This window comes from Polyodon spathula, chromosome 4 (genome assembly GCF_017654505.1).
Source record: "Polyodon spathula isolate WHYD16114869_AA chromosome 4, ASM1765450v1, whole genome shotgun sequence".
Taxonomy (NCBI): domain Eukaryota; kingdom Metazoa; phylum Chordata; class Actinopteri; order Acipenseriformes; family Polyodontidae; genus Polyodon; species Polyodon spathula.
The window spans coordinates 55301507-55327959 of record NC_054537.1 but is presented as its reverse complement, the minus strand read 5'-3'; the positions used below and the strand labels follow the sequence as shown (position 1 = coordinate 55327959).

The following is a 26453-nucleotide window of genomic DNA, read 5'->3' as shown; positions in this document are numbered from 1 at the left end:
GACAGTCAGTGCTGACTGGTCTATAACCGTGTGTGTTCAAAAGCAATGTAAAAAGGCGCAGTGCACTACATACACAGCTCATATCATTCACAAAACTAGCAGGGTTTATCATTGCACCAGCTTCTGACAGCACTACCAGCAGGTGCACAGGACCCCCAGCACCACTGGCTCCCGTGCCTCTGGAGCAACCAATGACTGGATGGCAACCAATGACACTGGAGACTGCTGACTTTTTCATTGTTGTTTCTTTGTTCAGAACCAATAACTGTCCCAAACATGGGTTAAATTTAAAGTGTTTTTTTTTTCCTTTATTAGTTTGTCAAGGGAATTGAGTTTGCCAGCAGTCAGGTGAGATATAACTAAACTTGTGAATTCCCTTTGCACTGATAAGATAAAAGCTATACTAACCTGTGAATGCAAGATGATTCTTTAAAAAGTGCAGGTCTCCAGCTCAGATATATAACATCATAGTACTGACACAAGTCTTCCCAGGTAATCCAGAACACCCCTTGGTATACAAACAAGGTGATTACAGCAGGTGAGAATGATAGAAGCAGTCTATGTTCAGCAATCTTGACAATACACCTTTTACATTAAAAGCTGCTATTTAGATTAAAATGCACGAGAAACATGAGAAATTATAAGAGAAGCTGCACTTTCACTCTTGTAAAGAGACTGAATATAAATAATACCCATTGTTTTTCCTCATTCTATTATTCATAACCACAAATCTAAATTACTACTTTTTTGACAACTATTACTCATAATGCCAGTGTAACCAATACACAAATATAGTATTATTATTGATCCATGTATTTTAAAGATCAGCATAAAGTAAGCAGGCAGTTTAAAAGCTAAACACAAAAGTCATAAAAAAAGTCATTTATATCTCGCGCGCGCGCACACGCACGCACGCACGCACGCACGCACGCACGCACACACAAAGGTCATAAAAAAAGTCATTTATATCTCGCGCGCACGCGCACGCACGTACGCACACGATTCTGCCGAGTCAACACCCCAGGGTTGACGTTAGAATTGATGTTAAGGCAAAAGTGGTGGAAGGGCATTGACTCAAGACCGGGGCGAAATAACAAGCAATACTGCTCTAATATTTTTAACATTAGCTAGACAGATTACATTTAGAATTAGGCATGTTTAAAATTAAAAAGGCACAGCACGCAGTTACGTTAAAGAATCAAGAAATGCAGTTAACATTTATTAAAAATGGTGAAATACAAAGTAAACGGTTTGCCTGAAAAAAGGGTGCTGTGCAAGTCCACTGCAATGTCATTTTAAATGTTCATAAAACACACATTAACGTTTAAAGCTGGAGTCTATTGTAAAATAAAATAAAAAAATGAAAGAAAAAAAGGATTGTAGCTTAACAGGAAAGTGTAATCAATCGGACTCAGAGTCTGTATTGTCGGATCCAAAACGAAAAGTGGTTACAATTTATTCAATCAATGCACAGAGCAACTACTGTACTGCATAGCTTGTTTTATTCACTTGAAGCTCGAGATTTGAAATCTCAGCCATTATTTGCGCATGGTTATTTTTTTATTATTAGAAATGGTTAAAAATTGACATTCAGGTAAAAGTGGGGGTGGGGCGATTAAACATGGGTGTTGACTCGGCAGAATCCATATTTTATTTTATATATATATATATATATATATATATATATATATATATATATATATATATATATATATATATATATATAACGTTCAGTCTTTCCTACCGTTGTCAAATTTCTGTGCGGTTTTGGGGTCAAAGTTGAGGTATTTGAGCAGTTCTGTCGTCCAGCTCTTCTCGTCGCGCTCGCTGAAGCGCCCTTTCCAGCGCAAGTGGCTCCAAGGATTTTTGAGTTGAAGAAACCGAAACCCCTGGAGTTAAAAAAAACAAACAAAACATGCTTTAGCAGAACAGCACTGCACAGTACAAGTTCTTGTTACTTTTACTTAACTTTTGGTGCATGAAGTGAAATACCTGTCAAGCTGAGTAGCCCCTATGAAAATCTATGTTAGCCAGCCTTGAGACAATAACACTTACCTCCAGATACTGTATTATTAGCAGTACAGATTGTGACTCCACCTTCAAGTTCTTGCTCGGCAACTACATTTCATTTTCTACAGCGGCAAAACCAATATTAAGTACTGAACAGTGTAAGCCCGGACTCGGCAAATACAATATTTCACAAAAGGATAGATTATTCCAGCCTCTTGGAGATGTGAAGAGTACCTTGTATTCTCGAATGTCCAGGACAGCGTAAGCATGTGTGGGCACCAGGCCCCACCGCTCGCCTTCCTCCTCTGTCATCACCCCTGTCGCTGTCGTGATGAGGACGTGTCCCTTATGAAACCTAAGAGGTATGAACACTTCATTTGATGATAATCATAAATATAGTGGTTGTTTTTTGTACGTCAAAGATAGGGAGTAATATCACAGTTATTTTTTTATGTTTTTGTGTTTACATATGTACTGTACTATACGTACAAATGTATTCAATGTTTATGTGTGTGTAAAAAGCAGTTGCATGTTCTTAGACTGTATGCTTCTGTGGCAGGGTGTACAGAATACTGCTCAGTGAGAGTAATGATGCTCTATACATTTCGTACACTGTTTGTTTGGTTTCCTGGGTTATTAATATTGTACTGACATGCGTTTGTTTTGTAGTTACATTGGAAATTAATTCTGGAAATAAATAGGTGCTCTGTTACCTCTGTAACTGCATCTGTTGTAGGTATAGGCAAGTTTGTACTCTGCTGCTAACTGCAGCCTCCACATATTCTATAAATGTTAGCTTGCGTAGTTCAGGAGGCGTGCAGCAAGGGGGTTTCCAATTTCCTGTCAATTAGTACCTATTTACTATTTAAGCCCTGATCATTGGCACCTTTGCTGTCTACCGTTTCGTTTTCCTCCTTCTCCACCTTCTCTTGCATGCCTTCGCATCGGTCGTCTCTGGGGGGCAAGTGATCATCAATTCCCCGAATTCTTTCACAGCTCCTGCGCTTATCTTGCCTCACTCAAGGCTGTTCTATACTCTGTCTCAGTTCGGGACATGGCTACTCAGGCTCGAGTCCCATACTTATCTCAGGTCCAGGCAGCGTGAAGTCTCGGCCAATTGGGGGTCTAACGAGCGCCCCTTTACAGAAGTCTCAGATGCTGGGTACCTCTCCCTCTCTACCTCCTTTCGTGTCCCAGTCTTCCGGGACCATCTTCCTCTGAGGGGCGGCTCCACGAGTCATAACCCTCGTATATGTTTTCGGTTGCTAGGTCCGTCAGCCCTGAGCTCGTGTCGGCATCGCCGCCCTCAGTCAGTGACCACTTTCTGTATCCTGTCTCTGGTTGCTAGGCCTACGGCCCTGAGCTCGTGTCGGCATCACTGCCCTCAGTCAGTGACCACTTTCTATCCTAGCTTCCATGTCCAGCTTCGCTGGTCTGCTACTAGAGTGGGCCTCGCTTGCTCTTCTATCCTAGGTCCGGTCCTTTCTAGCCTGCACTCTGTCCTACTAACCGCTCCCTTCTGCTTCTTCTGCCCTATCTCTACTCCCAGCTCACGCCTCGTGAATTAATCAAAATGTGTCTTCTTTGACTGCCAGCCTGATGGCAATTTTTTTCTAGTGTTTTGTTTTCAGAGTAGCTTATTTGTAAAGACATTTAAAGAGTGCATCTTGTTTTAAACGCAAATCTGTGAATTTATCCAGTTCTTACTGCACTCCCCAACCCCCAGGACTTCTTGCAGTACACATCTCTTTTTCAAATCTGAGTTTCCAGAGGTCTACGCACGTACCTTTGATACAGCATTCGGAAAGTGTCGTCTTTGCTGAAAGCTTGATTGTCTGAATGCATGGCGATTCGTTCAGGGATCCAACCAGTTAGAGCATGAAGATCAATATTCTGGAAAAAGACATCTGAATTGGAAAACTGTTTCTCTAGCTATTTATTTTAATATTGATTCACAATACATCTGGGGTTTTTTTTGTTTTTTTTTTCCCCCCAAAGATGCCTGCGATCAGTCTAACTTTGGAACAACCTAATAATTTATTTTTTATATACCTCTCAAATATGTTTTAAATTTATACAAAATAAAAAGTACATCTGATCTTGAGTTAAAATCTTGGAAGTAGCCTTAAATGTTGGGCATAATGTGCAACTGCAGTTTTATAGGTCAAACCCCTCTGAGCATAATTTACAGTAACCTAGCCGAGCCAGAGCTTGTTATTCCAATCACAGCCTGTCAGAAACTTCAAGTGGGGCTTATTATGTGCTTTCACTGAAAGATTCCGTTATTATTTGTAGTATTTCTTTCAGCTCATAGAATCTGAATTGGTTTGCACTAAGGTTAGTTGCTAAAAACCTTTTACCCTTGGTGATTTGTGATAAGAAATCTTCCTTTTTGTCACTTACCGAATTGGAACCTGGGAAATCGTACCCCCCCATGACCTTCATGTAAGCTTTCTCAATCAGGGACACCCATAGCTCATTCTTGTTGCTGGAGTAGGAACAGAGCAGCTCCCCATTGTGATCCACTGGCAAATAGTCATCAATTATAACCTGGCATCAAAGTGAATACAAACAGCAGGCTAAAGAGTACAGTTCATCCAAACAGCAATCCATTGCAACTATAAAGCAAGCCATCTAATCCTTCTTCTATAACTATAAAACACTGAATAATGGTACATTTTGAGTAGGACTAAAAATGAAAGTTATATATATATATTTTCTGAGGAACTAATCTGAGGGGTTCTGAACTGTTTAGGCCGCTAAATAGTTACACAAAAGTAATTTAATCTGGCCCGCATGGAGCCACATGCGTAAAACTCGAGTAAACGTAAAACGTGTGTAGGTGATGTTGTGCATTGTTTATGGTTAGTTCTGTTGTAATATGTTGCTACCACTTTAAGAACTGTCGCATTAGCTACCGTAAATTGACAGTCCTGGTTTACAGCAGAGATAAGAAACCATACAGACCGAAATGTGTTCGGGAGGAGCAACTGAACTGACAGTTTTGTGACAGTGAAAGTCCAGCACTTTGTGCCATAACAATTGACAAAAGAAAAAAAAAACTTTCTTTCTTCTCCGTTGAGTCAGTATCAGTACAAAAAATATGAGTGGCACCGAGACTGTATGAACTACTCATCGTAGCAGTCACTCAAATATATCGTACAGGGATCCCTAACAATTGTAAATGAGCAAAGAAATGTCTCAGTCTAAAAGAAAAATTGACTACGAACACAGGCAATTTCCAGAAAAGTGGACGGTTGATTATTTTTTTGTGGAGTACAAACAGAGTGCGACATGTCTGATCTGCAAGGAATGAGTTGCTGTTTTAAAAGAGTACAATATTAAACGGCACTATACAACAAAGCATGCAGAGCAGTATGATAAATGTCGGGGAGGAGAGAGAGAAGACAGCTTTGCAGTTGAAGAAAGGATCAGTGTTGCAGCAACAGTTTTTTCGGAAAGTGAAAAAAGAGTCAGAGGCAGCAGTTTTGGCAAGTTATGTACTGAGTGAAATGATTGATAAGTCTGGGAAGTCGTTCACTGATGGTGAATTTATTAAAGACTGTATAATCAAAGTGTCTGAGGTCATATGTCCTGATAGGAGAAATGTTTTTAGCAATATTAGCCTGTCTGCAAATACAGTAGCAGAGTGTGTTGTTGAGCTTTCTAGAGATCTTGAGATCTGCGAGAAAGGCAAAGCATTCAGTACATACTCTATCATGCTTGAGAGCACCGATTTGGTTGATATGCGCAGCTGGCGCTATTGGTGAGAGGTGTTGATAACTTTCAAATCATGGAAGAACTGCTAAGTTTGTCTACAATGTGCAGTAGAACAACAGCAAGTGAGATCTTTCAAAACCTTAAAGACGCACTAGAACACACTGGTCTACAGTGGCATTCTTTAGTAGGTTTAACAACAGATGCAGCCCCAGCAATGATTGGGAAAAAGAACGGGTTGATAGTGCTTGTGCAAAAATAGATGGAAGAACAAAAAGCAGAGCAACCAGTAGCATTACACTGCATCATTCACCAGCAGGCACTGTGCAGTAAATCTTTGAAGCGCGACAACGTTATGCCTGTTGTTGTGAAATGTGTGAACTACATCCGCTCCAGGGGCTTGCAGCACAGACAGTTTTGTGCTTTCTTGGAGGAAACTGAATCCAAATATGGTATCCTGCTGTACTTCACAGAGGTGTGTTGGCAAAGCAGGGGCACTGTTTTAAAGAGATTCTTTGAGTTAAAAACAGAGGTGAAAAGGTCCATGGAGGAGGTTAATATGTGTCTCTCAGAGTTTGAAGACACAAAATGGTTGCTTTCCTTGTTGATATCACCCAAGAGTTGAATAACCTAAATCTGAAGCTACACGGTCCTGATCAGCTTGTGTCAACAGTGTTTGATGTGGAAAAATGAGATTTCTCAGAGTAATCGCACTCATTTCCCATAATGCAAGTCACTTCTGGAAGAGCTGGACAATGAAATGCAGTTCAGTTGTGCTGAATACGCTGCTAAACTTGACCTGCTTTTGGAAGAATTTGATCAGCAGTTGCAGATTTCAGAAAGCAAAAAGTAAGCTTCCAGTTGTTTGCTGATTTACAGATGGAGCTCAATGATCTTCAATGCAACGCACCTCTGAAGAATAAATTCATGGAAGCCCAAGGAAATGTCACACAGTTCTTCAAGCAGCTACCGTCTTTCCCACAGCTTTGCAAAAGCTTTAGAAAAACCATGGCTCTGTTTGGCAGCACATACACTTGTGAGAAACTTTTTTCCACTATGAATACAAACACGTCAGAATACAGAACAAAACCTTGAGTGTCAGATATGAATCCTGAAGGTTTCAACTGCTCAATCACTGAGGCCAAACATCAACAGACTCACAGAACTGAAGCAAAGCCAGGTGTCTGGCAAACACTAAAAAATCTTTGGCAAACCCAAATTGTAAAAAAAGTTATAATGCAGTTCAGTGTAATACTTCATGAAAGAAGATTTTTTTTAATTTTATTTATTTTTAACCAATACCATCTTTTGTGATGTCACTGGCCCTACATTAGGATTTCAGGGTCGACATTGGCCCGCATGTAAACTGAGTTTCAGACCTCTGGTTTAGGCAAACTAAAATGAAAACTGCAGTTGCCCAAATATAGATTAATTTTTTCTAAACTTTAGTAGAAAGTATTAATTCCCAAATGCAGTTTTATCTTTAGGACACAAACTTCCTGCCTCCTTGCAACCTGTTTGCAAAGAGTAACCAAGCTTTGCCTACTACTTTCAGCAACAGTTATACTGAATAACTTCTGGTACTTAGTAGCTCCGATAGCAAACTAAATATTACACAGACAGGGCTCTAAATTGGCAATAAAAATGGCAAGGCCAAAATGGTTTTCAGTTCAATACATTTGTGGAGGGCACCAAGTCCACTAAACTTAAGTCAACTTTCCAAAACCTAAATCTGCAAATAATTTGCAAATACAGGTACCCAGTGTTCCTTTGCTGTAAACTCTTCTGTACCTCAGTTTAATGATATTTTTGTGAGCGGAACTTGTCTACAGTGCCAACTGGTTGCCTGGAAACAGAATGTGGGTAGGTGGAACTTTTCTTTTTTTTTTTTTGGAAAGTTGTAACAAGTGGAGCACTGTGTGTTGAAGTCAAGTAATATTTGCTCTCTCTAGTTGTTTTTCTGTATGTTATTCTCTATCTGATCTCTGATATAAAATACATAATGAAAATAAAATATATTTAAGATTCACTTTACTGTTGGAATTTCGTAAAAGACTATTGTGTCATCATGTTGCCTTGTGGTAATTAAGGAACAATATCAATGTAGCAAAAGCTTAATAACACTTAATTAACAGCTTCTTTAAAAACATGGTTGGTTTCATTGTGGTACAAATAAGGAAATAAGGGGATAATGGCAGTTTAAACATATTCAAGTTAGTTACAGTAAAAAAAAAAAAAAAGTTCTGGAAGTAAAGCCCCTTGAAGTATCGTAAACATTTCTGAACCATTGACCTGAAAAAATAACATTTATATAACGGTAGAAATCCATGTGTTTGAAAGGGTCGTGTTCGTTGTTTGTTTGCTGTTGTTTTTTTTCCCTGCTGATGCGTCAGCCACGCAAATCACATAATCATATTACTGTTTGGATCAAATGCAGGCATCTCTAGCTGCTGCAGCTGAAAGGGCCCTGCAGTCATAATGGTCATGAAGACGCATACATTTTGAGGGGCATTACGACAATTGACGCATTGGCCAGCGTTAATTTCGAGCCCTGTACAGATATTTTGAGTTTAGAAGTTAACAATCATCTTAAATATGTATAAATTTATTTTAACTCTAATAACATAGTGCTGCTTTATGTCCTGCATAATGGCTTAAGGTCTGATAAAATCTGAATTTGACTGCACCCCTGAAAAATCTGACTCTGTCTGCGCACAACCAGACTGCTGGTAGTGTAGATTTCTAATAATGTAAAGTTGAGTATAACCCGTTAGAAACCTTCAGGAACAAAATATCTACAAGGGATAAGACTTGACAAATATGATGCCCATTACGACTAAAACCTCTAAAATCTATTTACAAGTACCTTTCTGGGAACCCCGTTTATATGAAGCTTGACCATGTACTTCCCACATGGGTTATACTCAGGCTGTCCATTTTTGTTCTGAGGGTAGATAATGCTACAGAGCACAAAAACAAAACAAAACCATAAGCAACTGGAGGACAAGAAATATGTTGATTAAATGATGCAGATTGCATCCAGGGATCCAAACATTCACAGTCTAGTTGTCCAATTTGGATTATAAATACAAAGGTTTTATTTATTATTTAAAGTTGTCACAGTAAACAGCTGGTATTAATACCGGTTTGACAGAATGTAAAGAAATAACCTGTTTTAAAATGGAACAGGGTCACATTGATGATCTGTTTATTAAATTATACATGTATTCTCCAGGTTGACTAGAGATTATTCCAATAAACTTTAATAATTCATTTTGAATTTCAGAGGGTTTTAGAGAGAAAAATCTGAATGTAAACTGTGATCACTTTTGCCTTTAAAAAGAGGAAAACAGTCACCTCATATCAGTTTAAAGAATTCCATGTATTATTATTATTTTGGTCTGCATGGTGTGCCATTCTGACTACCACTATAGCTCAATATAACATCAAGACTAGTATAATTTCGTTTTTTATGCAAATGTATTTAAAACACAACACAGTGCTTCAGGAACCATGAGTAATGCTATTACTACTACTACTACCAATAATAACAGTAGTGCAATTAGATCAAAACGTGATTTTACTGGCAGTAGCATTGTAATTTAAGATTGCATACATGTACCATCATGTTCCTTGATAACTTTTGTGCTAACATCTTCAAAAAAAAGAATTGAACACTGAACTTGTTCACCCTCAAAATAATATTTAAAAGGTATTCTGACTACATTTAAAGATAAAAAGCAATGTACAGTAGGTAAACTTTGCTTGGTTATGACTGGGCAGGAATTTTTGACATTTGCTATATGAATATAATAGGAAGTGCCCTTAATTTTTTTGCTTACGTTATAAAGAATTAACGTAGTCAGACAATTAACCACTTTGTAAAAAGTACCATACCACAAAATATTTCTGAGTAATGGTTATTTTATTATAATGAAGACAGCGCAGGCTAGTGCCTTAAAGAGCCAGAGAAACCCTAATTGTTTTAACCATACTGTTTTACTGTTTTAACCAGGTTGGTTGTGAGAAAGTAGAGTTAACATAAACAGCAAACTCAGTTAACATTACAATAAAAATACGGCACTATTGGCTGTTTTAATATGTTGTTGTATTTTGTGACTACAGTGGCATGTTTCTTGGCTTCGTACCAGTTTCCCATAAAACATGCCTGAAAGACATTTGCATGGCGGATAATGATCAGGAAATGTACCTTGTGATTAACTTCTTGTTGTAGCGTCTCTCATATGCTGCACTTATTGCCAGTGATGCCACAAAAGAGCAGTCCGATACTACAGTCTATTAAAAAAGTAAATCTATTAAGTACAGTAAATACATTATATATACACACACACACACACACACACGCACGCACGCACGCACGCACGCACGCACGCACGCACGCACGAACAATTGGTATTTGGATGTGATACATAAGCTGGAAACAATTATTTTTACTTAAAATGCTCAAACGTCAATTGCTTCCACAATCAAGTTTAAACTACAAAAGTCTGACTTCTTAAGGCTATTAAAAGATACTTATTTCCATAGAATTAAAAAAAAGCTGTAGTTCCAGCACAAAACAGAAAACTTGTTAGACAAGAAATGCTGTGGCTCTGCCTTTGCCTTGAATTCAACTGATTCATGTTTTCTTTCTAAAAAGCTACACCCTAAAGTTAGTCAGCTTAGTCACTGTATTACCAAAAGGACTGGAAAAAACAATTACTGTACTGTATAGTTCATGGATAATCTCCCTGAAACTGTTTGCACCCAGTCAAAATACTGGGTAGGGTCAAAGAAATCATGAAGTCCCTCTAAGCCAATCAAAGCACCAGATTCCTAAACATTTCACCTTAAGTAAAAGATGAAGGTTGAAAATAAGCATGTTAAAAGGTTTCCTGTTCATAAATAACATTTTTAAAATCCTGTCATCTTGAGTCAGACTTGGAGCTCACCTGTTTGATGCTAAAGCTGGACACAGTGAAGATCATGGTGGGGTTGTTGGAAATCTCATCTGGTCGAACCCATCTGGAGAATATGGCTTTCTGTTTGGGTGACAGGGCGAGCTTTCCAAATTTGTCTCTTTAAAACAAAAGACATGCATACACATAATATATGTTACTTAAAGTTTACATATTATAGGATATTTCACTTGAATTTATATCAACTTGGAGTCACTAATACAAAACAGGCTATTTTTCTAGTTCTAACGCTTGCCTAATATTTCTCAGCAGAAACATTACCTTATAGAGGAGTACAGCAAAATAAAGTCTTCTGAACTTACGAAAACGGCATTGGGAAGGCAAACCGTTCCTTTAGGTCAACGCTCATGAATGGGACATATTCTATACCATTAATCTTAGAGGTTTTCCTGTGGAATAAACAGAAAAAGCAAAAATTCATTTAATGCAACTTTTTAAAACATATCCATCCATAGCACAACTACTGCAACATTTTGTCTCTAGAGACTGTAGTATATGATCCATTCCCCCCTTATAGTTGGTTTTGCTGATCTCTTTTCCCGATTCCTACACATTTGTATTAGTTATAGACTAACTGTAATGATAGAATGAAGACAACAGTTGGTCTACAATGCCAGTGTTACATAACAGATCTAGAAGTGTTTTAGTGCCTCCACAGAAAATCTGTCCCTCTTATGCACAGTACAGCAGACAAGGTACATGGGTCATAATATATTTCCACACAATACTATGTCTTGGGCTCCCAAGTGGCGCATCCAGTAAAGGCACTCTGCGGGAGTACAGGATGCGCCTTATAGCCTGGACATCGCCAGTTCGAGTCGGGGCTATTCCACAGCCGACCGTGGATGGGAGTTGCCAGGAGGCGCGCTCAATTGGCTGAGCGTCGTCGGGGGGGGAGGGTTGAGGTCGGCCAGGGTGTCCTCGGCTCACTGCGCACCAGCGACCCCTGTCGAAAGGCCGGGCGCCTTTGGGCTTGCCTGTAAGCTGCCCGGGAGCTTCGTTGTCCTCCGACACTGCAGCTCCTGGGTGGCTGCATGGTGAATCCGCAGTGTGTAATGAACCGGTCGGCTGACGGCACACACTTTCGAGGACAGCGTGTGTTTATCTTCGCCACTCCCAAGTCAGCGCAGGGGTGGTAGCGGAGAGCTGAGGATAAATAATAACTGGGCTTTTCAAATTGGGAGAAAATAACAACAAAAAATAATTGGCAACGACTAAATTTAAAAAAAAAAAACAATAATATGTCTTGTGTTGGTTTTGAGCTGTGATACATGAGTGGCGTAGCCATGAGTCAATTGCTAGCTCAAAACTAACAAGAGAAATTTTTGAGTGGTAATGTATTCTGACCTATAGTATTGTTTATAGTATTCTGACCTATAGTATTGTTTATAGTATTCTGACCTATAGTATATGTTTTTTACTCCTAGTATTGTTTTGTTTGTGTAAACCGAGGCACACTACTGTAGAAAATGCTGCACTCAGTTTTGTCTGTGCAGGTTACGCTACTGCTCTTTAGAGAGAAATGTGTTCAAAATCACCCCCGTTTTAATTTTTTTTTACTGAGAAGATGAAATTGGAAAGGTGTATGTCCAGGTCTTTTTCAGGTAGCTGGTGAAATTATCTAGTGTCTCCCACTGAACACAAAATACGACACTGTGAGCTTTACAGGCTGCTTGTTAGTTATAAATATGGTGGCTGTGGACATTAAGCAGAGCAGGCAATGACGACGTAGGAGGAGTCTGATAAAAACGGTATTAGCCATGTACATATGTACGAACATAACTAATACCAGGGTTTATTTTTTCCAGTTCAGGGGTCTGTTGCAATGGTAACAAATATACCCGGGTATTGATTATTAATTTGAGAATTTTAAGAAAATATGACAATGTTAATAAAGACAACGTTAAAACAGCTTTGCATTAAGCCTTTTCTTAGCTGATAGGATATCAAGGTTATTTTTTATTTATTTATTTTTTTTACAGAAAACAATAACACACAGCAGCAAAGACCACCTCAATAATAATAATAATAACTAGGGTGACTATTTGTCTCAGGAACTAAATCAGAAAGAAAACAACATAACAACATCCTGTTGGGTTTATGTCAGTGATAACTCTGTGATCCACCAATAATAACTGTGGCTTCCAATATGGAATACTTTATCTACAGTTACTGCGCAGATATAGTTTCTTACTAAAAAGATCAAATAAGTAGCCTTTATTTTAAAATAAATCACTAAATAAAGTACTGTGAGCAGTATACCCCAGAAAACAGACTGAAAACCGTAAATATTGTTTTTATTTTAATGAAGTAGACTTACTAAGAAAAAGCATACACACTCCAAAATGCTTAAGGTGCAAAGTACAAAATTAAATCAGTATAAGAAAAAAATTACTCACACACTTACGAAAAGTTGACCAATTTTGTTTTGGGCTAAATAAAAAATATTTGTGGAGCACATTAAGTAAGCATGCTAGTGCTTCCTTCTTTGAATGAAATATTTCCTTGGCAGAGTTTGCAAATTCCGTTTTCTCCTGCTTTGGTAAAGAAATTCCACACAATGCTCCTTTGCTTGGACGCCATGTTTTAAAACACCAACAACAGCGGAATATGGCCAGTAGAGGTCGCAAAGAATCATGCAGCATGAAGAGCATTTAACATTAACCCTTTGCAGTCCATTTATTCAGCGATTGTCAGGTGCGTCAGGTCCAATTTATTTTCACACGCGCTGTTTATTTTACATCCGTTGTTTAAAATATATTTTCAGCGTAAAACAGGTTTAAAAGGTACTGCATAGCAATTGGACAGTACTGCATCTCCAGCCAAGCCTCATCTCTTGTTCGCTGTATTTTTCACATACCTCTATAAACGTGCATGCTCATAAATCCTCTCCTGATCACTTTTTTTTTTTATCACCAAACCCCTCAATAACGCGGTCCGTGTGTCCGTGTTATCTCTGTGGTACAGGGGCATCGCTGTATTGCTCAGATACACCCCTTTTTTATTTTTCGGTCTCACTCAGCCATTGAAAGGTTTTCTTTGCTTTTTCTGGAAAAAAAAAACGACTAGAGATCTCTGCTTTACGTCTTTTTGATGATGTCGGACAGGATAAGTTTACGTGATAATCAATTATCGCTAGGCAATACTATTTTTCCAATGCAGGGCTGTGTTACAGAGAAATAATGTAAGCTGCTGAACTAATCTGTCAGATTTTTTTTGTAAAAGCACACTGTTCAGAATGCTATCCAGTGTCACCTCAAGACTTCAATCTCCTCGCATGTGTACTTCTGCCCTTGGGGCTCGTAGGACTGCACCTGTCGGACTGGCTGGGGTTTATCTTGCAAGCTGAAGTCGGGTCCCAGGGGCTGGAAGGCTCTCACTGGGTTACTGCGTTTGGCCGATGCAGGTCTGTCCTTAGGAGCTGGCTTAGACAGGGTGTCTTTAAGACCCTCTGCTCTGTGAAAAAAAAAGGAGCATCAGTTATTAGTTTGGATTCTGGGGTCAGAACAATGGTCCTCAGTCAATCATTTCATGTGTTTCAATAAACTCAAATGCTGAAATGTATTGAGCCCAGTAAAGACATGAATGATTAAAACAGTCATATAGTCACCCAGTTTTATTCCTCATACACAGCTGTTTCTGTTTCAGTTAATGATTGTGTTTCAACCTACATATTGAATTGATGATCATTAGCACCTGTTTGGTATAATTGTTTAATCATACACCTGACAATAACCCTACAAAATTCCTGACTTTGTGCAAGTGTACCTAGAAGAATTGATGCTGTTTTGAAGGCAAAGGGTGGTCACACCAAATATGGATTTGATGTAGATTTTTCTTCTGTTCACTCACTTTGCATTTAGTTAATTGATAAATATAATTTATTAACATGTCTATTTTTGAAAGCATTCTTTACAGCACTTTTGCACAGTACTCTGTGTGTATATCTATATCTATATCTATATCTATATATATATATATATATATATATATATATATATATTTTTTTTTTTTTTTTTTTTTTTTCAATTATTACTTTGTTCATTAGGGCAGAGGTTTTCAAAACTTTGAAAAACAACCCAATTTTGAAAAAAACAACAACTTTGAATAGGAACCCCCAATTGAAAAATGGGGAAAATGAAAATCTAACTGTACTGCAGTAGATGTAAACATGCAAGTATAATATTGTCATAAGGCCTGTTTCTCACAACCACTTTTTGTACAATAAAGTCAAAGAAAATCCCCCATATTACAACTAAAGTAGATGTTATGTCCAGGTTATGCCTGTACATTGTATCACAAGGCCTGTTAAATATGTATGTTGTTTTACAAAACAGTAGTTTCCACAATTTCTTGAGGACCCCAATGGGCAACCTTTGCAGACCCCAGACTTTTTTTTTTTTTTTTTTTAAACTATGCTAAAAATGAACAGGAATATGTGTTTTTACTATGCATTAACTGGGCTTTACTACACATTGCAGTAATCTTTTGTAAGGGTCCAAAATCAACATTTATGCAAAGAATGAACATTACAAAACCGGTACACAGCTGATGCCAGGGCTCTTAGTGTAACCCACCTGTCAAGGGCCTGCCGAGCTAGTTGTTTCAGTTTGAGTTGGAGGGTTTGGTCAGAAGTCTCATTAGCCTGAAAAAAAACAAGACGAGATGACAATTGCTCTTTAATCTTAAAAGGGAAGGAGCAATGCATTTCTTCATGTATTTACCACTGTGCTGAAATGCAAGGATTGTACATCATGAGTAGCGTTCCACGTTTCCGGTTTATTCTGAATTTTACAGACAAATTACAGTTTTTTTGTTTTTTGTTTTTAACTGGACGCAGGTTTTCGCTCATTTATACCCGATTTTTGTCTATTATTCAATATTTTCCCGGTACTATCTTCTTGAAAATACACAATATTTTGATTAACATGCTGTTTTATGGTTTTATGACTCCGACATTGTAATAAGCAGCTCTACACTGTATATCCTAGGATAAAGCAGACGTTTAGACGTCAGATGATCAAATAACATTCAAACGTGGTTCTCTGTCACTTCATAAACACATTATCACCTGATTTTCACATTATCATTTGATTAGGCCAATCAAAGTTTGATTATTGTGGCAATTGCTGGGCGAACTACTAGCTTGATCAAAAACTAAATTGAAATACTTACACGAAAATACAATATTGCATAGCACTGCAAATACTGCTGCATTGAGGGACAGAAAAATACAGAAAAATAAGCGACACATTAAACTCAAACAAGAAAGTGAACTGAGATGAGCAAACCATTAACCTTTTTACACATGCTTTAATAAAAATAGAGCGCAGAATGACTGTGTTAATGAGTTTGTCAGAGTGCTGTGCTTTGCTGGACAGCCACTGTTCTATTGCAGAGAGGAATGTATTGGTGACTTTGTGCGACAGTTCTGTCTGTAGTAAAACACTGCCTAATGCCGACAATCTTAATCATAAATATTTGACAGAAAATGGTGATGCTTTAATTGTCAATTCTCTTTTTTTATGATTTGAAGGTGAATAAACCTGGCTTGTTTTGTGCTGATGTCATGTTCATTCCTTCTGTATATATTATTTCCGGTAGCACAGTGATTTCCCAAACGTTCACAAAGTACCAGCTAACTTAGGAAAATGTGGCTTTGACTTGCACAGATTCTGCTTCATCATACATGCCAGGGACATTATTAATCAGAAACCAGAACTACTACTCATCATATTCCACATGTAAACTGTTTTAATCTGAGATTTTTCTCCCCCAATTTTTACTGATGTTTCAATTAAAAACAATTTTGTACCGATTTTATCCCTATTGTAATATATGTAAAATAATCTCCAAACAATTCCTGGAAAAAAATTTTAAAGACAAAAAACGAAAACACGGAACACTAATCATGAGTTAAAGTAACCACCTAACCAGTCTTTGAGATATTCATATCTTAATCCGTACAAAAGTAATACACAGTCTATAAAATCAATGCATAGGTATATCACTTTATTTATAGCGCAACAACAGTATATTCCAATGAAGGCCAAAATCACACAAGGAAGAAGAAAATCAAGTAAAACCGGCAAAGCAAGAAAGTGATGCTTACACACATGCCTAAAGAAATACAACAATGGACTGCAATTTCAGAACATTACACCAGCCCCAAATGCCTGCCAGTACAGGCAGCTGATATTGTGAGGAGTATTCACCTACCGTTTCTATACACAGTTCCACAGCCTGCGTGTACAGTTCTACAGCTTCTTCGACGTTGCCTTTCTCATCATCCTCAAAGGCTTGTGTGACCAGAAAATAAGCCCGCTCCAGATCAAGCTGATGCTTCGACTTAAGGGGATCAATGCTCTGTGCCTGAACTAAATGAACCAAAAAAATAAATGAACACATTTATTTTCTTGTTGCTCAAAATAAAATATCATCCATAATTTTAAACACTCAATCTGCTTTACTATAACTATAACGGTGTCACAGGAAATAAGTTAGCTGTGAAATAAGTTAGTGTTTGAGCCTTTCTAAGCATGCGCGAATCTTAGAGCTTAAAGGCAAGGTTAAGCATCTCCATTTTCTGTCGGTAAACTTTAATTCAGAAAATTGTTTTACTTTTAAAAATGTTTTTAAAATGTTGTCAGGATCTTCATTAAAGCTATGTTATACATGGTTAAAATTGAAAACACATTGTTTTAATATTAATAACACTTCTGATTGTATCATGTTGTATTTTATTTAAAAATAGCGGTTAACTTTAAGCTACTACAAAGTTGTGCTCGTGTGATTTATTTTTATATGCATTATATTTGTGTTAAATCATTATAATAACACATTTTAAATAATATGGCAATATCTATAATTTAATATTTCCAGTTTAAACCATCATCAGAGTTGTCATTTTAAGTTTGTAATCGCCGGATATTTACATTATAGGTTTTCTTTGTACAAATATTACCGAAAGAGAAATAAATACGATATTCTGTATATTGGTTTTGACATATCAGAAACAATTAAGCATTAAGATTTAGTTTTATGTGCAATTAGATTATTATAGCTGTCACAAACCCCTCCCCCCTATAATGTATACTGCCCAGGCCCACCCCAAAAAAGGCGCAAAATCTAAAATAATACATACAAAAACAAAACCAGATTGCATTACAAGCATCGATCTGTAAGTACTGCACTCTAATTTATCATTCTTAAATACAGATGTGTGTACATACATAAGTCCATATATATGCAGTCTGCGTGCGTTTCTTCGTATGATCATATGAAAGTATGTATAGGAAGCAAATCGTTGTGCGCATTTCTCAAATGATCTATCTATATAGCTCTTAAAGCTGCAAATCTAAACACAGCAAGCGCTTTACATAAAATGTATTTATAAAAAAGAACTTAAAACGTACACTTTGATAAATAAGACAAATGTTACTTTTTTAAAAAGAAAAACAATGTCTGCAATACACTTCGATAAATACGATGTCAAAAGTCACATTTTTAAACAAAAAAAAATACGGTCTACAATACCTGTTTCGTTTCTACAAAATACAAATGGCATCTGTAAAATCTTGGATAAATCGCCACAGAACCTTGCCTTTAACTTCTAAAATCCGTGCGTGGGCAGAAAGGCTCAAAAAGGAAAACGCTAACTTATTTCACGGCTAACTTATTTCCTGTGACACTGGTAAATGGCATAGAAGTCCAATTTGATGATAAACACAAGAACTTCCTTGTCAGAAAGCAGGGAGCAGATACTAAAATGATGCTTTCACACTCCGTATCTCACAAAGTAAGTATGGAGGTCATTGTCACACAGGTAGACTAAAATATGTACAAGTATTGTGGGACACCTTTGACTTTTGACCTCCTGTTCAAGGTCTCAGAATACCGAGCTAATTCTCTGTGTTCAACGTTCTCACAATAGGAGTAGAGCCAATGATCAGATTTGGATAACATTTTGTAGAATTAAAACGGGAACTTGGTTCCTATTGCATTTGAAGTAAATCCTTCTTCTCAAAATGACTACCACTAACCAAGAACCAAAACCACTGATCCAACAATGACTGGTTAAGGATTCACATATATTAAATGAGAGCTGACTATGAAGATACTTTGTATTTTTATTTGGTACAGTGGTAGCCATGACCAGCTATAAAAATGGCAAAATATGGCGCAGTATTCTCCACGATAAAACTGAAGTCAACACGATATGCTACTTAGTTAACCTGTCCTGCATCTTCTATATGCAGCAGCAGGAATGCCCAAACTTTAATGCCCGGCAGCCCGTTTACCTGTCCACACTGAAGCCGGAGGGCCAGATACTTCATCAACTTATTATACCAATTTTAATGCACTAGGCTTAAAATGTAATTACTATTACTGTCATTTGCAGGTGAGACATTATACATTTACTCTACTAAGCTTTTGCTTCAGTATAAATTCTACAAGATATTTAAACAATAAAGACAACAACTTAAGGTACCTTATATGCAATTATATAATTCCTTATGAGGTTTTTATTTTACCATGTAAACTACAGTTTAATATATTTTTTTAATATATTTTAAAAAGCACTGAAGCAAAAACAGCTTATCAGCATTGTAAGTAATTTTAATAGTAATAGACACCAGTAAGTGTGATGTATGAAACTGTTCCTTAGATCTCATGATTTTCTCCACATCTGGACGCAGCTAGCTAACTGACAACCGCAACACATCCTGCAAGTGGCGATCGCTAAGGTTTCCTCTGAGTCGGGACTTGTTGAGTTTCATCAAGCTAAAAGTTTGTTCACAGATACACAGTGCTCCCTCGCTATAACGCGGGTCTCGGGAGACACACAATATGAGCGTTATAACCAAAGAGCATTATAAACAGAGGAGGGGGTAGGGGGCGCCATGCACACATCTGACTAAATACAAAATAAAATAACTCCCTCTCTATAATGCACACAGTGAAGCAAAAATTTAACTTTCTGTGAATTAACTAAGCATAAAGCACCATGTAATCAATGTTATATTTTTTACAAAAAAAATTAAATAAATAACATTCCCACTTGTGGATCATTTTAATTAGCAGTTTCTAAACTATAAATAGCCTGGCTAAACGGCGGTTGGGAGATCAGTTCGAAGCGACAGACATGCAAACCAAGTGTGAGAAGGAGAGCGGGTTGGGAGAGGGGAAGAGAGAATGGACTGAGGCGTCTCGTCTCCCAGAGAAAGATGCAGCTCCTTTCGCAGCAAAAAAGTAAATACATTAGGAAAGATAACCTCGTAATAGGCCTAATATTTATTTTGTTACAAAAGAAATGCTGAATAAGATGTCTGTGTTATAAAGTGCCAGCGCAGCTATTCTTCAGTTCAGATACTGTATCAAAAGGGAGAGACAGAAAAGGAAGTTAGACTGAGAAGTTGTTTATAATTTGAACAACACCAGTACTGTATTTACTGTAGAAATATTTCATTAATCACTAGTATTGGGGGACATCCTGTAGGAGCGTTATATCCAAGGTGCGTTATAACCGAGAGCCTTATAGCAAGGGAGCACTGTATGTACTTCCAAAAAGAGAGAGCATCCTCTGAGCGTGCTTTCTTATTCCTGGGTATTTGTCCAAATCTACATATTTGTAGAAGTCTTGGAGAGGAATAGTGCTGTATTTTTCTTTTAAAACCGAATCACATTGAAGTTCAATAAGCTGCATTTGGCACATCGTCCACTTTTCACTCACGAAAATCTGGAAAACGATGCAGTAGGTCTGTGATGAATGCATACACTGATAATAAAAAAAATAAATCTTTATTTTTTTTTTTTTTAAAGACCTGTTGAGAAATCTCCCAGGACATGTCTTCAGTGCAATGTTATCATGTTTATTGAAAGGCTGATGTAAAAGAACAGATCTTTCTTTGCTGGGCATACATTTTCAGCAGCCAATGTTAGGCATTGTTTTAGAAATTCACCCGTGGCAAACAGTTTACCGCTGTTGCAGATTAACTCTGCAATGCCATAGCTCACAGGTGGCATTTTCCTGTGTTTGAGAACCTCTTGTAAGCACATCTTGTTGGGCACATAACTTCCTGTTTAGTTCATTGCTTTTCCCTTTTCGTGCAATGCATATATATATGGAGTATGACGGTGCATGTTTTGTTTCATAATGTCGTCTCAGACTGTACTCCATTACAGCAACGGCTTCTTGGCATATTAGACAAACAGCTCTTTCTTTAACTTCTATGAAAAATAACTCTCACTCCATTTGTCTTGAAATTGCCTCTTTTTTGTACTCCACTTTCTTTTTTTTTTTTTACCCACAATCCACTTTGAAACTACTGTATAGAGAATTGTGGGAGTCTGGAAACAGCTCCCCAGTAATGCTGTTGAAGCTGACACCCTGGAATCCTTCAAGAAGTTGCTTAATGAAATTCTGGGATCAATAAGCTACTAACAACCAAATGAGAACGATAACAACAAGGAACATATGCTCGATCTTCCTCACACTCTGAGAACATGTGACCATAGCTTCCAGTGTAACCTCCTATGCAATGGAAAGTAAATTTTAGAGCATACAAAACTGCAGAAAACAACAAGTAGTAATGTATAAGTACTTCTTTATATCTTTAAATATATTTTTAAAAAATTGTGTAACCACTTGCATAAGCCACTGTCGCAAGTAACGCTGAATCAGCTAGGCTGGTCAGTAAAACACTGAATCCCTTTGTATGGAGAATCTCAGTAACTAAGGCTTATGGTTCATCAACTGATTCAGATTCAGTTGTATTGTGTCTGCCAACTGATGATGTGAGGCAGAAAAGTAACTGGATACCACAAAATATGAATAACAGTGAGTTTTGGCCTTCTTCAGTATTCTGGATGGAAGGCATACCTCGCAAAGTGACCTTGTGTTAGCAGAAAGAAATGTATAGTAACAATGTGTACAGATCCAGAACATTTAAACATAATCCTCTTGTTAATTGTGCATGTAATATGTGCCAAAGCAAGTCATCAGTGACTGGGTCCAGACTTTGTCTGGCCTGAAGTCATTTGGCTAAACACTGTAGAATCTTGTTTGAATGCGATGATTTACAGGAGTTTCTTTCTCTCGTTTAAATGTAAACCCAAAAGATATTAAGAGGATTGAATGCATGAGTTGTGAAGGACGTCACTTAGTGAAATGGGCACATCTAGGTAAACTGGAATGTGTAGAAGGTGTCCCAGCTAAACGTGTCCAAGTATCTTGTAGGTAAGAGGTGAGGAAGATGGCGTCTCACACCTGTGATGCTAAACTTTGGATAAAGAGACCTGTGATGGTATTTTCGGAACCAACCAGAGCTGAACCCGGCACAGAAGTTGAATCCTGCTGGGAACGTGGGGATATGCTGGACACGGACTAGGCAATTTCAAATATGGAATGAACTTTGATATAAAAATGAAGTGTTAGAGGCTTTTTGGAAGGAGGGATAAAGAGGGAATATCCTTGTACGACTAGTAGATGGCTCTCTTGTTCCATGAAATAGGTCAGTCTACACATGTTTTTAATTAAGTACTTAGTAAAATGGGAATTTCTAAGAAACTATATAATGAATGATTTACCACTATATCTTATCTTTAGAAAGCATAACGCTTGATAAAAAGCACCATTTTGGCTAAAAAGTGAACGTTAATCTACAAATTTATGTTCCAACAAAATAAGATAAGAAAGGGATTCTTTACCACAATAAATTAATATTAATCCTTGAACAAGCAAAGTCTTAAGAAAAAACCTGTCTCGGCTGGATTTTGTATGAACAAAGAACAGGGTCAAGCCTAGTTCAGTCATTATAAAAATACAAGAGTCAAATGCAGTTATACTGATGTTTGGATTTAAATCTTAGAGGGAATCACCAAAGAAATAAAGTTATATTATAAATTGTAGTAGCAACTGTTAAACTGAAGTAAATTAATTGAAAGATTATTTTATAATGAAACAGGTTCAGTGCTAATTGATACTGTTTATAGTTCATAATATTTAAAAAATAGAAATTAGACATGAAGGTATTATAAATTTATAAAATAAATGATTAACTCCTTTTTAGACAGCATGATATTTGAAACTAAAAATAATTATTTGATTTCATAAGATTAATAATATGTTTTAAGTATTTGTTATAATAGAAAACACATTATTTAAAATTGACAAGTATTATTGCTTGTTCATGACTTTAGTGATAAAAAGATTAAAAGCTGGAGCAATATTTGATTTAATTAAATGGGAAAATGATACAGTTTTACTTCTCCTTCTATTGAACAACAAGACCTCTAGACATTATGATATCCACTGAATTACAGACTATAAAAGGCGCTGTGTTATGTTTTTGTGTTAAGTTTGTAATGATATACTATAATGTACCTTGTTGTTAATCCACCTTACTGTTGTCTAATGAGGGTAAAAAGGAGTCCTTATAATGTGGTTCTTTGAAACTGCTGCATTAAAAAAGGGGGCCTCTCTCCTTATCCAAAAAGGAGGAACGTCCTTGGGTTCCACTTCAGCGAAGCTGCACGTCTTATAGATTTGGAAATTTGGGGTTTATAGAGTTAGTGGTTTAGCACAGATAAGAATATATCTAGAAATAATATGCAAGAATTATGGCTTAACAGACATTCACAGGTCATAAATCTAAAAAGTGTTTGCACAGACTCTGGCTTTGTAAAAAGAAGGAAACTGTTGAAAACTGCTTGGAATAGCACATTCAAACGTCAGGTACAGGTCAGAGCCTGGTTAGTACAATTTTTAAGGGATAAATAATTCTAATGAAAACTATTACCACTTAAACTTAGTAAAACTAATTGACTTAAACAATCTTTTGTCAAATACTCTGTTAGACATTGATATATGGAATTAAAACTGACTCATTAATAAAATGATGAAACAATATGAGGTTAAAAGAAACACATACCTTTAATTTAGTAAAATATAATCAATCAGAAGATGATGTCATATATTAAGAACATCTCTCATATATAACACATATAAAAATAGTGTTTTGCATGCACATATAACAGTAGTGTTTTTATATTACATTATCAACCAAGATCCTGGGAACGTTGGTTCACTTAACTTTTCAGATAAAGGAGGGGCTCGGAGGAAAACAAGGAATGAGATCATAAAGAGTTGAAACAAATGTGAAGTTTTGAATTTATTTGAGTACATGACACCTATTAATTCTGAAAAGTTAGTCCGGATCTTTTGAAAAACTATTATTTATAAAATGGATAAGAACTGTCTCACTGATTAATGATTGGATTTAATTGAGGCGTCCCATGTATTCCAATGGGACGAAATACCTATATAACTCCTAGGTAAATTACAATACACCACCACACTTATCACAGACAGGGTAAGGTGGTCCATCTTCTGCAAACCAAAACACAATTGAGCTGAATGAACTCAGTTTAATTTGCCTGGTGAAGACAGTCCTATCCTTTCACGATCTATATTCAAGGGTAAGCATTAATCAATTATTATTTAATCTCACATGTATTGCATGTATTGCTACAAGGGACTCACGCTATGTTTTAGAAATTAGAGCGCGATTAGTTGAATGTGCTGAAATAGACCATTGGGTACTTTAAGTGACATGTTCTTGGCCTGCTTGTCGGCCTTGAATACATCATATATACATGTATTAAAGTGTTAATGTTGATATCTGTTAAGACTCTGGACTGCCCAGTGTGTCTGTTAGCCGGGGATACGAAGTAGCCTGTAACTACTCTATCCAATATTTAATCGTTAATAAACTAAAGGAGTACTGATCATACTCTGATTCGTAAAAAACTTAAAATACATGAGTCTGTCAATTTCTTAAGTGCTATATTAGTCATCTGGATATATTGCGGGTCCAGTGCAGAACAATACCCCACTAGGAGTGTTATCAACTCTGTCCTCCTAACGTCTCCCCTGAGATAAGAGTATATGCTGAATGTAATGGAAAGAGTACATAAAGAAATATGAACCCACGGATTTCGTGACACCACACACAAATCGTGTTTTCATAAATGACAAAAGAGACATTTGGATGCTTAATAAATGGCACTGAATGGAACATTGTAAACCTTAGACCACTACTTTATTTTTAATAAGCATATTTTTTCTTTTCTAAATTTCTTGTCGTATCTGTACTTTCAACAAATACAACCCTAACATACCTGCAGTGTGAAGGGCCTCCACCCTGTCTAAGTATTCGCTAATTTTGTCCTGGATATTCTCCAATTTTGATCCTGCCATGCTGGCATAAATCAAGGCTTGAGCAGCTTCCTGAAGAAAAGGGAAATACAATACTATATTGTTAATACATTTTTTATGTATTGTATTAGAGTAGAAACAAACAGAATTGTGGACCACTGGTGCTAGTAATTCTGGGGTCAAAGGTCCATGTATCCCCAGTATTTCAAAAGCTGATTTCTGGCTACTCCAACTGTGCTTGAGATTACACTTTATTAAAAACAAACGTGCTGCCAAGTTATATTTACTAAGTTTCCCTATACTCTAGCTCTACTCTTAAAAGCAACTAAACAGTGATACATGTAACCGCTCTATTCAAATGCTGTCTAATTAAAATGACGGTAGCAGTATTTGGTGCAGAAAAATACTGATATTTGCGACTTTGGGAATTTTCCCCGGGATTTTCCCTGCCTTTGAAAAGTTAAGTAACTGTTACATTTTAAGAAATCTCTCTACATCGACTAATTTCCAGAGTAATTGTACAATAACCTTTAGCAATTTCATGCGTTTATGAAAGAAACTCGTCCCTTTTATGAGACGGTCATTTATATCATGTAGGCTACAGTAAATTCCGATTAATACAGTCTGAAATTACAGAAATTATACAGAAATAACAAAATCGTTAATAATATACAGCTTTAATATTATTACACGTTACTGTGTGTACTATATGTGTCTTTAATGCAAACCTTAATACTCAGGAATGGAGTTTCAAATTCATAATGCGACATTTAAAACAACATATCTTATAATAGCATACCTTATAATAAAAAACAGCTTCGTTGTATTTTCCGTTTTGGTCATTGAAAACGGCAGATTTTGCGAATTTTACTGCATCCAACTCCAATGCCGAGGAATCCATAGTTCTGAGTTTTAATGACACATAAACAAATAACACGTGAATTTATTGTATCACCAGTGAAGTCGATTACACTACCCAGGAACGCGATTCACTCATCTGTGTCCATCTCACGAAACAACAGCTGTCTATCCTTCTCGCTGTCACCGCTCCCTTTCTGAATATTAGCCTCCCACTCCCTAAAACAAATATAACCACAGTGATACAAAAAGGGGGTCTTCCGGCAGCTGGATTGACATTCGCGGTAATTTCTCAAATATGTGTAATTTAACAGATTGTAGCGCTGCCACTCTCCAATCTCCTTTTCCTTCGTCGTTTTTATTGAAAACTTTGATCAAAGCAAACAGAACGAATTAACTTCCGAGTCTGAGGGGGCGGAGTGTTACTCTAAACACACGCTGTGAGCAGGAGGGGCGTATTTGCATAATCCTTGCAGTGTATACAGAGCTCGCCCAGCTTTCCAACAAGTGAAATACCCCGACAGGTATGAAGGATATTTATAAAAATGAAAAATAAATAAATACATAAATAAATTAATACATAAATGACGAAATAAGCACATACATATAGGGACATGTATTTATTTATTTATTCATGTATTTATTTGTGTATTTATTTATTCATTAATTTA

The 26453-nt window shown here is 36.9% G+C and overlaps 1 protein-coding gene across 2 annotated transcripts in view; it reads right to left on the bottom strand.

Moving 5' to 3' along the window:
* LOC121314645 (calpain-7-like) overlaps positions 1-26191 on the bottom strand; it is a 47090-nt gene extending 20899 nt beyond the window's left edge. For both annotated transcript variants that reach the window (XM_041248099.1, XM_041248100.1), the window contains exons 1-14: positions 25724-26191; positions 24888-24996; positions 16926-17083; positions 15284-15351; positions 13962-14162; positions 11009-11095; positions 10680-10806; positions 9938-10023; positions 8594-8687; positions 4414-4560; positions 3797-3903; positions 2245-2365; positions 1745-1889; positions 409-508 (exon numbers count right to left, since the gene is read on the bottom strand). In XM_041248099.1, coding sequence (XP_041104033.1) covers positions 409-508; positions 1745-1889; positions 2245-2365; positions 3797-3903; positions 4414-4560; positions 8594-8687; positions 9938-10023; positions 10680-10806; positions 11009-11095; positions 13962-14162; positions 15284-15351; positions 16926-17083; positions 24888-24996; positions 25724-25825 — 1652 coding nt within the window. In that variant the 5' untranslated portion in view covers positions 25826-26191. The remainder of the gene's footprint in view (positions 1-408; positions 509-1744; positions 1890-2244; positions 2366-3796; positions 3904-4413; positions 4561-8593; positions 8688-9937; positions 10024-10679; positions 10807-11008; positions 11096-13961; positions 14163-15283; positions 15352-16925; positions 17084-24887; positions 24997-25723) is intronic.
* Positions 26192-26453: the final 262 nt, after the last annotated feature.